The 13995-nt window shown below is 39.5% G+C and overlaps 1 protein-coding gene across 7 annotated transcripts in view; it reads right to left on the minus strand.

Moving 5' to 3' along the window:
* LOC134743575 (poly(rC)-binding protein 3) overlaps positions 1-13995 on the minus strand; it is a 32023-nt gene that overhangs the window by 10245 nt on the left and 7783 nt on the right. For 3 of the 7 annotated variants that reach the window (XM_063677120.1, XM_063677115.1, XM_063677116.1), the window contains exons 6-11: positions 13242-13349; positions 12595-12714; positions 9257-9364; positions 7073-7178; positions 5787-5911; positions 1090-1244 (exon numbers count right to left, since the gene is read on the minus strand). In XM_063677120.1, coding sequence (XP_063533190.1) covers positions 1090-1244; positions 5787-5911; positions 7073-7178; positions 9257-9364; positions 12595-12714; positions 13242-13349 — 722 coding nt within the window. The remainder of the gene's footprint in view (positions 1-1089; positions 1245-5786; positions 5912-7072; positions 7179-9256; positions 9365-12594; positions 12715-13241; positions 13350-13995) is intronic. The other 4 variants (XM_063677121.1, XM_063677117.1, XM_063677119.1 and 1 more) reach the window with 3 other exon arrangements.

The raw sequence follows: 13995 nt of genomic DNA on the forward strand, positions 1-13995 counted from the left end.
TCAATGAAAGTAGTGAATGTTTTCACCAACTGAACCTCACGAACATAGTAACGATCGAATTAATATAGAACTCCTTTAAAAAAGTAGAAATCGAGCCGACCCGTCAAAAGGTAAAGATAAATCAGAGGATAATCGTGGGATGTTAAAATAATTGATTCTCAGGGGCTAGGCGTGACTCAAAACGGAGAGGTAAGTTATTTGGTAGGCATAGGATAAGGCAAGTGTGTGTTTTGTGTGTGTACCCTCGTGTGACCTACTAAACTTTTGATCAATGTAACTTTTCGTCGAAGGTTTTATTCCATTATCATTTTTATTTATCAACTTTCAGGACTGTTGCTAAAAACCATAATCTAGCTTTATATGTGATTCTGAAAAGTATACTGTGTTTAGAAAGAAAAATGCAGTAACTCACAGCTAGGCAATTGACTACCGAGATAGTTTTCGTGGATAATCATTTTGACAGCTGAAGTAGGAACTGTAGGGTCTCTGTCTACCGTCATATAAGCAAAGATTCATTGTTTGTAGAAGATGTGTAAAGTGTAAGACAAATGCGTGCACACTATTTTTTCCTAAACTTTACATTTGTTATACAATCAATTATTCATTGCTAACCGTAGGAAAAATCAAAGAACTACACTTTGAACAGTTACCTTTTTTTATTAGGGTTTCGTACCCAAGCGGTAAAAACGGGACCCTATTACTAAGACTTTGCTGTCCGTCCGTCTGTCACCAGGCTGTATCTCATGAACCGTGACAGCTAGACAGTTGAAATTTTCGCAGATGATGTATTTCTGTTGCCGCTATAACAACAAATACTAAAAACAAAATAAAATTAATATTTAAGTGGGGCTCCCATACAACAAACGTGATTTTTTTGCCGTTTTTTGCGTAATGGTACGGAACCCTTGCGCAAGTCCGACTCGCACTTGGCCGGTTTTTTAATTATCCGCCTTTCATCTCGCCTAGAAACTCAGTCCTGAAAATTATATCTCATAAAACATTCGACAAAAACTCGTTCGTCAAATGATCCTCGGCCAAGCGTCGGGCCTCCCTCCTCCGTCCCCTCTCCCCCTCTCCCCGCTACCTCACCTCATGTTGATGAGATACTGAGCCAGCGCCACGGAGTCGGGGTTGCCGGAGATGGTGATGGTGCGGTCCGTGCTGCCGCCCTCGCGCTCCTCGCAGTTGGATATCCGGATCATGGCGCCCGAGATCTGCCGGATCTCGGCGATCTTGGTACCGCCCTGAGGAACATACAAGGGATTAGCAAAAGCGAACTGATGTATGAGATAATTATAATTGTTATGAATCTGGCGAGTGGCGGAAGATGGGGGAGACCTTTTAGTACGTTGTTTCTGGAACGAAATATATGGAAAACTTGGCATAATTAATGGAAGACTTTTTTCAATTGGGATATGTACCTTACGGACCGAACTTATTTTTCATTAACCCTCCCCACCCCTCCCCCCTCTACGTCACCCCCCGCACACCCGCAAAGGGCCCGAAACGCGGTTTTTCTCAATTTTTAAGAAAACCGTTCAAGATACAGAAAAAGTGTGTAGGAACGAAGTGATCCTTAATAAGTTTGGTATTAATCTTTTATACACACTATAGTGCTATCACTTATACTTTTTGTGCAATCTGTCACCAAAGATGCAATTTTTTTAGCATTTACCGTTTTTTTCTTTTTAAAGATAACTGTTCTTAAAAAAAAAACGGTATCGCTCAACTTTGTTTTATTTAAGTAAAAAGTTAATATGTTCTTTAAAACGAAGTATTATTTATTATTAAACTCCTTCATTTGACGACGCTGTGTCATTTTGAAAATACATCCTCTTTAAACATTTTTAAGCTCACCGAACATCGTTACTAACTTGACTGTGTATGAAACGGATCCTGACCGAATTTTATATAGCACAACCCGAGGGTGAACCCACGATTTTTGCCTACCACACCCATGAAAAGTTATAAGAGTGAAAGAGATAGGAATAGTAGATTTTTGCTTTTGGCGACAGTATCTCTCTACGAAGTAATGAGAAACGTGAACATTTCAAAAGTGGGTACTTAGGTACGTGTGTCTATGGACAGTATGGACTGTGGTTACTCTTTTATGCATGGTGTCTCTGTGTCTATAATTACTTTTGATATTAATTGATAAAACGTGGCTAAGCAGCACCACACACAAGCTGTTTTTTAGGGTTCCGTAGTCGGCCAACCCTTATAGTTTCGCGATCGTTAGTGCTAGAAACCTGTTATTTGGCATAGATATGTAGATCAATAATGCTCACAAAGAGGTAAAATAAAAATCACAAAAAGTAGGGTACCTCCCCTACACTTAAAGTAGGCGTTTTTTTTCTTTTGAACCCAATGGTGTGGGGTGTCGTCGGATAGGTCTTTCGAAAATAATATGGGTCTTCAACAACCATTTATTGAAGTAAATTTTTTCGGAAGTAATCGCACCGAAAGAAAAATAATGTGTGCCTCCCCCACTAACATTTGAACCATGGGTTCAAAACAAAAAATATATATATATCGTGAATGTAGAGCTGTAGAAAGACATTCAATAAAAAGTCGTTTTTGACTCATCGCTAAAACTTCCCTTCTTAGTAAAAAGACGTATGTACAAAGCGCTGCGAAGGTAGGCACCTACTCCCTTTTGCCTTTTATGTTATGTTTGTTACTTACAAATAGCCTCCAATCAAGGCAGCCTATTGTGACGGACGGGTAACTACGGAGCCCTACAATGAGCATGGCCCGACATGCTCTGTGCCTTTTTTTTTCAAATATTCAGCACTTGAACCTCTTATGGTCACGGAATTAATTCAGATATTGTCTATGATACCTATTTTGTGTGTTGTTTTACTAGCCTATATATAAGAGTGTTCCACTGCTCGGCAAAGGCCTTCCCTCTCACCGCTATTTAGTCCTGTCCAAATTGTCCAATGCACACTCCCACTTCTTTTCTAAATATGTGTCCTGCCATCTCCATTTTGGTCTTCCTCTGCCCCGAGATCCATCCTGTGGAAGTCAGTATGTGGCTAGTTCATTTATTCGGCCAACGTGCTCTGCCCAGCCCCATTTAGCCCACTTATAGCTTTGCGACCTTCATGCCCACATCCACAATACCGGTTTTGGAACGCAGTTCGGTGTATATATGAAATATGCTCGGTTGGTCGGTTCTACGAACATCCAGCATGCTGCGTTCCATTGCTCTCTGACAAACCTTGAGTCTGGACTTTTCAGTTTCAGTTTAAGACAAAGTTTATGAATAGGTAGGATAGACATTCCGACCAGTTTATTTGACAAAGAATATCTGAATTTATACCAAATTGACCTGAATATCTATTCAGGTGCTGAATTTCTTTAAAAAAAACAAGCGCACGTGTTGTCATCACGGTTTATGAGATTAAGCCTGGTGACAGACAGACGGACAGTGGAGTCTTATTAAATCACATTTAGAAACGGGTCTATCGCGAATTTATTTTGTTACCTTTATTTACCGAGGTTTCACTGGTCGTGGTCGCGGCTAACTGACGTCCCAGCAAAATGTCAAAACAGAGATTTGTGTGACTACCCCACGAAAAGTGCATTTTAAGTTTGAGGTAGACATCACATTTTCAAACCACCCACTACACATAAAAGTTAATTATTGTCAATAGTCCGACACACAACACTCACAACATCCGCGCACACATCCGAAGATAGATCTCTTGGCTTTAACTTCTGGATCACTGGTCCCCAAGTTGCCGATAAGTTAAAACCATCTTCCCTATTAACATTTCTGGGGTGCTTCTTGATTTCAATCGCTTCTCGCACAACTTGAGGATAATAATGGCGTTCAGTGGAGACAACTTTTGGTTTATGAAGCTCAATCCAGTGATTTGCGCCGCATGTAAGTAGATGTTCGGCGATCGCGGTCTTGTTTACTTGGCGATTTTTTACTGCCGCTATGTGTTCTTTCACTCTCTCTTGCACACTTCGTTTGGTTTGACCAATGTACACACTTCCGCAACTACATTCTATTTTGTAAACGCCCGGATTTTGGTACGGAATGACATCTTTTGGACTGCGTAAAAGATCTGCTACTTTGAATAACGGCTTGTATACAGCCTTGATGGAGAATTTCTTAAGTACTGCTCCTACTTTGTCCGTTATCCCTTTCACATATGGTAAGAACGCTGGTTGTCTGTTGACCTCTGGATGTCTTTCCGTTCTCTTCGGCTTGCGTTTCATCCCCCCTCGGTATCCATTATTTTCCAGTACAGCTTTGACATGCGCTAGTTCACCGTCCAGGTGCTCAGGGTCACATAAGTCATGTGCCCTGTTCACCAAGGACGTGATCACGGATTGTAGGTGCCTTGGGTGATGATGAGAGGATGCCTGTAAGTATCTGTCGGTATGCGTAGGTTTTCTGTATACAAAGAACAAAAGAAAGAAAAGAAAAGAAAGAAAAAAGAAGAAGAAGGAGAAGAAGAGAGAGTTAGAAAGAGGTCGGTCGGTACGTCGGTAAATAAAGGTAACAAAATAAATTCGCGATAGACCCGTTTCTAAATGTGATTTAATATGTGTTCAAACCGCGAAAGTTTTAAATGTTTTATAGTGGAGTCTTAGTAATAGAGTCCCGTTTTTACCCTTTGGGTACGGAACCCTAAAAAGTAACCACGGAACCATATACATTAGACACACCTAGGGAACTTTTGAAATGTTTACGTTTCCCATTCGTAGAGTGTCCTAACAGCAAAATCCAACTATCTATATCTCTTTCGCACATTACTTTTTATATGTACTATGTGGTGGTCGAAAATCGTGGGTTCACCCTGGGGTTGTGCTTTAGATATCAATTTCGGTCAGGGTCCTTTTCATACAGACAAGTGGTTAATAAGGATATTCGCTGACTAAAAATGTTTGACGAGGGTGTATTTTAAAATGGCATAAAATCGTCAAATGAAGGAGTTTAATAATAAATAATACTTCGTTTGAAAGAACATATTAACAATTTACTTAAATAAAATTGGGCGATATGATGATTATTGAGAAAAGTTATCTTAAAAAAGAAAAAACGTTAAATGCTTAAAAATTTGCATCTTTGGTGACAGATTGCACAAAAACTATAAGTGATAGCACTGTAGTGTGTATAAGAGATTAATAGCAAATTTATTAAGGATCACTTCGTTCCTACACACTTTTTCTGTATCTTGAACGGTTTCCTTAAAAATTGAGAAAAACCGCGTTTCGGGCCCTTCGCGGGGGTGTGGGGGGGACGCAGAGGGGGGAGGGATGGGGAGGGTGGATGAAAAATAACTTCGGTCCATAATCCACTTCCCAATATATCCCAATTAAAAAAAGTCATCCATTAATTATGCCATGCCGTAATTTTAGCTAATTTCCCTCAGCTATTTTTGTATAATTTCTGCATCTTTTTTTAATTATATTGATAATATAATAAAATAAATGACTGTTTTTATATTAATAATAAGATGAATCAATTGGAGTGTCGCCTTGTCACTCAAATTGCGCCGCGGCGGTTTACTATGAAACTTTCCATACAATAAAATTTTGCGAACTCTTTAACGATGACAAACAGTTTGGTGCAACCAACCCTAAATGGAGGTGTTTTATTTTGCCGGGTAGCTTAAAACACATTTAAAATATTTAACAAAGACACCTTGCCAATGATGCACCCGATGAGCTCGTTGGGCACGGTCATCTCGTGCGACTGCTGGTTGGTGGCGGGCTGGTTGCGGGACTGGTTCATACATGATTATGTTCAGTATAGAATGTATTACCTTGCCGATGATGCACCCGATGAGCTCGTTTGGCACGGTCATCTCGTGCGACTGCTGGTTGGTGGCGGGCTGGTTGCGGGACTGGTTCGACGTGCGGAGCTGCGAGCCCGCCAACGCTGCCAGTGCTGCGTTCATACATAAACATTATTGAGATTATGAGCACCATTTTAAAATCACATTCTTGAGTACTTTCGTAGTTTATTTAGTAGTTGTTTAGGTATGGGCTGTCTCTGTGAGACATGCAATCATATAAACAGTTCGATACAAAATTAGGTAACCTATAAAACTATTTGAGAATTGTTATTTATTTCATTTTATTTATACGGACAATCTTACACAAATCGAAGTAGTCCCACAGTAAGCTCAATAAGGCTTGTGTTATGGGTACTAGACGACGATAATTATATATAAATAGAAAACATCCATAACTCAGGAACAAATATTTGTGACAAACACACAAATAAATGCCATTACCAGGATTCGAACCCGGGACCCAAAAAGTTTGATGTTCAAATATATTTTACTTTAAAAAAAGAAAGGGGAGTCTAGGAACCAATATCTTTTAAACACTTATTATTGCGCAGGAATAAGATTAATTATTTCTTTAAACTACAGTTTTGTTAGTTAATGTGTGTACGATTGAACTTTAATGTTACAGAAAAAATACTAACTACTTATTGAGAGGTATTTGTACAGGTGGAATATCACCCTAAGAAACACATTGCAAGCTGCATTCCATTATTAGCATATTTACAATCAATAACGTAAAGTTAAAAGAAATCTGACTTATTCGTAGCAGTTGTCTGAAATGTGAATATTGATAAACTAACATAATAGGGATCCATAGTTAAAGCTCAATCCGAAAAGTCAGATTACCAATTTCAGTTGGGTACCTATATGGTCAGTTCCGTTAAAATTGTTAAGGTTTTAGTTTTGCTACTGTACTCTAGCTACAAATTAAAAGGGACGTCAAAATTAGCGATTAATAAAATGTGATTATTAAATCTGTAGCTTATAGTTCCGGATCATGTTACAATTTAATTAGAAAATAATAAAGATTTTAGTTTAACATTTATTTGACAAAACAATATTAAGATATAATTATAGTATGAGAAAAAATTCTCACGAGAATAAATCAATCAATTAACTGTTGAACAGATATACAGAAAGACGATGTCATCAAAACGTCATTTTTGCCTTTCACGCAAGCCGTCAAAATCAAAACTGTAAGCCACCGATGAAGAAATAAGATTAAAAATAAAAAGGTAAAAATCGGGAATACGTGCTTTTGCCTATACCTGCCGGGTTGAGGCCCCCGGTGTTGGTGGGCGCGAGGCCTCCCAGCCCCAGCGCCGCGAGGCCAGCAAGCGGCGACTTGGCTAGGCCTCCCATCTAAAAGACAACATAAAACTATTCAAGAGTCATTTTAGGATGATAATACATTCATTCACGAAGTCGCTCCCAACTTTTTGTCGCTCCTAACAAATGACGATAGTGCTCAGAATCCGAGACGGGGTCATTAGCTCATGTGTACGGTACTCAAAAAAATTACAAGTTTCTTAGGCAGACAAAATAAAAAAATGCCTAAGAACGGAGACAACCGGAGTGTCTACGACTGCATCGAAGACTGGAGTGACAAGAAGCGAGGCGCAACTTTGTGAATATCGCGAGAACTCTTAAGCCACCATTGTCATCATTCCAACTTTTAGCAATATTCTTACATCGCAGAACTTGAAATGACAGTCAAACACCGTCTACACAATTATTAAATGGAAGTGAGGTTGATGGCGCTTGCAGTGCTCGCGGTCGTATAGTTTTATCGCAAAATTTGCAGCAAAACGTTTTCATTTCAGCTCCAGCTGCTTGTTTTTCTTCTCTGACATTGCCGGGATGGGATCGCTGGATAGGGTTACCTGGGTAAGAATCTTGAATAACTTAATCTAAGATAATTCGCAAGACAAATTCACACTACTTTATTTAAAAAAAAAACGTTCAACTTGCGAATTTCCTTAGCACGAGCATGAATCCACTTCGCGAGTTCTTGAATGGTGCTGCCCAACTAAAATGCACCTTTAAAAGTTTCTGTTAATTTAAAAACCTGCAATTGAACTCTATGAACACTATACGAGTCACGTTAGCCATGCGATACCATGGTTAATCAACGGTAAATATCGCAATTAAACAGAAAAATTAAAACAATATTCGGAGGAGGCAAAGGCAAAAAAATAAGGAGAGGTGCAAGTACGGGAGTGGTCGAAAACTTTTCGGCAACGATGCACTGTGCGTGAGTTTTCAGTATGAGGGTACCTCGGCGATGCCAGAAAACAAACAGATAAAGCTTTGCGAATGTGTTTGTTTCTAAATGATCCGTTTGTCACGTTCGATGAGTGTGCTTAATAAATTAATGTGATACAGCTATTTCTAAGGACCAGCGCTTATGGATACGGGGTCTAAATAAAAAATAAAAAACATTCGTTTGAAACGTGCACTTAAGATAAGGGGATCGACATGAGTCACAAGCGTAAGGGAGATTACAACGCAAAATAAAATTCATACCTACATTCCACATCACCGGGGTCTAGTCTATGTATTTACATTGTTAATAATCTGCAACTAAAGGGGATTCGACACCACACATCCAAACCAATTTAAGGGATTCTGGGGCAGCACCAATCACATAATGTCACTCCGTAATCACACAACCCCATAGAGATACATTTGCAATTATAATCAGAACTTTTAGGGTCTAATTACGCCGCAAATTTATATGCCACAATTACACGGATTTTTACAACATTCGCTAACATTTTTCTGTACCGTACATACAGAAAATTTCCTACAATCTTAAGCTAATGGTGAAGAAAAAGGTTAGAAAATGTTGGGCCGAGAGTCGTTTCGGGAGCGGGGTCTACCACAAGAAACGTCCAATCGAGCATTCCGAAAGTTCAAGTTTCAGTTCTACAAGGTTTAGAGAGATGCGGCAGAAATACCTGGTGTTGCAGCTCATCGCCACAAGTTACATTCGGAACAATCAGAAAAATAATAATGTTTTTTTTTTGGATCGTCCTTCGAATTCGTCGTGGAGATAAATCTGTTACATATGACCAGGTGTAATTTTAAGAAACCAAATCCGACCACCAGATTTGGTCGATTACTATAATCTTAAATTTAGTTTGCAGCTGAAATCATACACTTAAAATCGTCGATTGTGCCATATCAAGACATCTGGGACCATGGAATAATACCCTAATAATGATGTCCTAGTTCTACAGTCTACACATTACACCACAAGTTTTCGCGTGATTTTACACTAGGTACAATACTGAGGTATCTCATTGTCAACTCTGGTATCTGAATCCAACAGTAACACAATCAAATCTGGTGGATCGTGAACGGTCCCTCGGCGTGGGGTGGGGGGGTCTCTATGAGGTGGTGGGTGTAGGCTCGGCGGACGGTGACAGCACACTCACTAGGTGGTGTTCGTGCAGCTGCGGCGCGGGCAGCAGGTGGTGCGGCGGCAGCGCGCCCACCAGCGGCGGCTTCACCTCCAGCAGGGGGAACATCGGCGCGCACACCGCCTGCGCACCCAGCTATTAACCCGAGGCCAGTAACCGACAAGTGGCGCGTGGCGGCCCTGACCACGACACAACCATCCCATCACGGCAAACGCGTCCCCCGACCCGATCCCCGATGGTATATGCGATGCCCCTCCGACGGTAACATAATAACTAACGACTTTCCCCTTCGAGACAAGCACACGTCCCCAATACGCGACCGTTCCGTTCATATACGGAAGCAGTATTTTTCACCTCAGCAGCCCGAACAAGCCTAGGTGCCTGCGAAAAAACAGTGACGAAAGTGCTCCCTGGAGTGAATTGATATTTCTAGAAGCTTTCGTCATAATGATGATGCCTTTCATTAACTTTACTTGATGTTGAATTTTTTTAACCTTTAGGCGGTCGTCACACTGCTCCGCATCTCACAGCGGCGTCCGTTGATGCGTTTTTTAACTTTGTATGTAGAATCTTGATTTTGTATAGAAAAATCGCATGTTATGACACACTGGCTCCGCCTCGACGCGCGGAGTAGCGAGCCGCACGACGACTCGCGCGCTCGGACGGAGACGCGGTGCGTGCCGCAGGGTATGTCACACCGAGCTCTGCAGTGCCGTACGGATTTTAGTGCAAGAATAACGTAGACGCAATGAATATCGACGTCGATAAGTTTATTTTTGAAATTGAAAGACGTCCAAAGTTACTTATTGGAAATATTGTTTTTATTTAATTCCAAATCTATTTAGTTTTATAGTATCGGTTTTAATTCTTATAAAAGTATAATTAAAGATTGAAGTAGTAGATTATTACTTACTTTCGACGTTCTATTACGGGCTACGGCGAAAGAAAAGCTTTGGCGTCCGGAGCTGCGATGCGCGACGTCCCGCGTTACTTCCGTCTCGCGTTCATTTCACATTCGAATTCGAACGTTAAGGTGAAGACAGTTCCTATTTGTCCATAAAATGGAAACGGAACTTATTCGGAACGCTGCGGTGATACTTTCAGTTTGGTTTTTGTACAATCGAGTCATAAAACGCAGAAGACACTGGGTACATCCCTATTTACAAACCAGACCTATAAATGGGTGCCAAAGGAATAAGCCAAAGCTTTTCTTTCGCCGTAGCCCGTAATAGAACGTCGAAAATTTGTGTCCGCGCCAGTAATAATCACTCCAATTTTGCTTAGCAAATAATCAAATGACGCGGTTGACATACGGGTGCAATTAACATTTTTTTCTTCGTGTTGCCTTAAATCTTGGTAATCTCTAGCAAAAGACCCATTTATAGGTCTGGTTTGTAAATAGGGATGTACCCAGTGTCTTCTGCGTTTTATGATTCGATTGTACAAAAACCAAACTGAAAGTATCACCGCAGCGTTCCGAATAAGTTCCGTTTCCATTTTATCGACAAATAGGAACTGTCTTCACTTTAACGTTCGAATTCGAATGTGAAATGAACGCGAGACGGAAGTAACGCGGGACGTCGCGCATCGTAGCTCCGAACGGAGATGCAGAGAAAACTCGGACGTTGGTGCGTTGTCTCCGCATGCGAGTCCGTTGCTCCGCGTCTCGCAACGAGACGCGGGGGCAGTGTGACAACCACCTTCATATGTTCTCACTACTGAGGTGAAAAGTTGTATGTGTAACACGAGAGCAAAGTTATTTTACATTTCGTGTTTTTGACGATCAACAATCAACACTCGCAAGAAAAACCAACTTTCCTCTCTTGTTGCACAAATAACTATTACAATTTTCGATTGCTGACCGTAGATCTAAACAGGCGTGACCCACACAGAATAAGGCGACTCACGAAGAATTTAAATTGCCACGCGAAGCAGTTTAATCTGTGTAGATGTGCCTCTCGCGAGGTATTGCGGCCGTACGTGCGTGTCTTGGGCGAGAAATAACTACAGACCGAGCTGCTTCGCGCAATCTATATTATGGAAGTTATTTACAACTATAACGATTCCAATTACGGTGTCAAATTTAGATAGCGCTACCATACACTTTGTTTTCATCTTTTTTTCGAAATTTCAAGGGGTGCATTTTGGAGTATTATTATTTGTACTAATGGTAAACCTCACATTTATGAGTAGAATTATTTGTACTAATGGTAAATTACGAATATGGTAGGTCAATATTAAAAAACCGACAAATGTAGAACCAAAAAAAATGAATTAGGTATGTACATACACATCACAATCGTCATTTATTTAAATGTAAATTATAGTCCCCAGATCAAAGAGATTTGTGGGATTTGAATCTCTAATACGATTTACAGATCTTCAGGGCAAAATTTTACGATTTCGTCGAATTCGCTTAAAACTCTGACTTGTACATGTACATATCGTCTTCACTCATTGCACCGGATACGTAGTATTTCCGGACCTAATTTGAAGTAATAAGTCATGTCAACATTTCATTGCACGTTTGAGAAAATGATATTTATTTTACTATTACTATTTAACTAATACTACGTATCCGGTGCCATTGCACCGGACTCACTCATTAGTGAAGATGATATGTAAAGAAATTTCATACGGCGTCAAACACGCGTAGATATGTTTTTAATCGTTTTGGAGGCAATGTTGAAAAAGTTTCATTCTGTTATTCTAGTTTATTGGATTTTTTGTGCGTTGTTAATAGTGCTATTTAATGAGTTCAGACGAAAACATGAAATGAATTTTTAATTGTACTCCTACAAAATTGAGAGCGGAAGCAGAATTTACTTAAAATAACTTGCTGTCGCCAAAATCTTTATTAGAAAGTTTTTGTGGCATATTTGAGAGAACTGAATTTAACTATATATATATATCCCATGCTTATGGCAACGATGTATGTGAAACATAATATCAACATATTTATTTCATTGCATGATTGAGAAAAGCATTATACATCAGCGTGAAAAGGGGTTGTCGTCCCAGCCTTTGTAGTAATGTACTAATAAATATTGTCCGTCTCAACTCAAATCATGTGTATGTTTTAGCTAACGTATCAATGATTATTATTTTATATGATAGTACGGGCGGCGACCGTTTGATCTACTACGTCATCAGATACAACGATAAGCCTAATGGCACACGTTAAAAAAAAGTGATGCTAAGTTTGGAAAAAATAGTAAAGTTTCCGTAAAAATACGATGGTAAAGGATTATTTCATTTATCACTACATCTGTAATGGTAACCATTCATAGATACTTCAAATTTGTACATAGGTATTCCTTTAAACCTATTTTATATGGAAGGAATGAACTTACGTCTTGTGCAGGCACGGCATAGTTTCCTTGGATGGTGTAAGCCTGCCCTCCCGCCAGGATGACCGGCCCGGCCACGTTGGGCTTTGGTCTGTATGGGATTGTGGCACCTTTAGGCGGACTCTGAAAATATAGAATTAGGTCAAATTTTAAATTTTTATACCTAATTAATGTGGACAGAACGTTACAAAAACAAATAATTTTAAGTATGCTTAAATCATAACATCTAATGATCTGGCCATTGGGATCATGTTTCGTTTTTTTACATTAAAAGAATGGTATTTTTTCGACACCTAGAATAATTTTCGTTGACATATTAGTTATGACCATTGAGTCAGTTTTGATTGTCATATTGAGAAAAAATACCGTTAGAAACTAACGTACGTTTTGTATGTTCGGGTGTTTCCTTAGCTCTTTCAGACAAATTGAGAGGGGTGATTACATTTAACTGTCAATTTTAGCACATGCAACTAAACTTCATTTTAACCTTATACAGGCTTACAGTACCTACCCTCCATACCTTACAACCCCAGCCCTAGACAATGTCAAGTTAAAGTCACAGGGTTATTTTACTTTTGGATACATTTTGTATGAAATCATGTTAAGTTATCAAATTTCAAGTTTTGTGGTCTGAAAGGTTTTCAACTAACCTCTAACATGACGCAGCAGATGTGATAAATGCATTGCGTGATGGCGTCGCACGTCCCGCTGATCGTCACGGCTCTTTCTGTTGAGTTCGGCAGCATTTCACTCGCCACCTGCCGATACAAACAAATAAATCAGTGATTTTATTAACAGAACAACTTAATACAGGCATACACTGTATATGCACTTACTATTATATATTGTAATATGCACTACATAATTAGATCGTCTGCATGTACAAATCGCTATTACAATCATCTTATAAAGTTAATCATTTAAAATGTAGTTACTCACTTGAAATCTATTGTTGTCTCGATGTTAATTTGAGGCATTTTCTATGAAAAGGGACCTTATTGTCGATGGCGCTTACGCCGCACAGCGTCGCGCAGCATTGTATTTATATCGGAGCATCGTTAATAATGGCGTAAGCGCCGTCGACAATAAGTTCCCTTTTTATAAAAATACCACATTTAAATTTTTAGACCAATTGTATTAGAGCCTTCTTTTATATGACTTTTTTGACGTCGTGATTACGTAATACAGCGTACTATCGATATATATTGGACTTTATAGCGGCAAAAGAACAACGGTAATTCTTGTTTTTTTTTATTCCAGATACTAAAATTCGATTGCCCTAATTCGTCCGACTGAAAGTTTAGTACAAAAGCCAGGATGATTGGGTAGTAAATTAGTAATCACTTTATGTTTTAACCGTTTTCGTTCATTCACCCGGGAAGGCGAAAATTTTCTTTTCCGTTT

The sequence above is a fragment of the Cydia strobilella genome, chromosome 8 (assembly GCF_947568885.1).
Source record: "Cydia strobilella chromosome 8, ilCydStro3.1, whole genome shotgun sequence".
Classification (NCBI taxonomy): domain Eukaryota; kingdom Metazoa; phylum Arthropoda; class Insecta; order Lepidoptera; family Tortricidae; genus Cydia; species Cydia strobilella.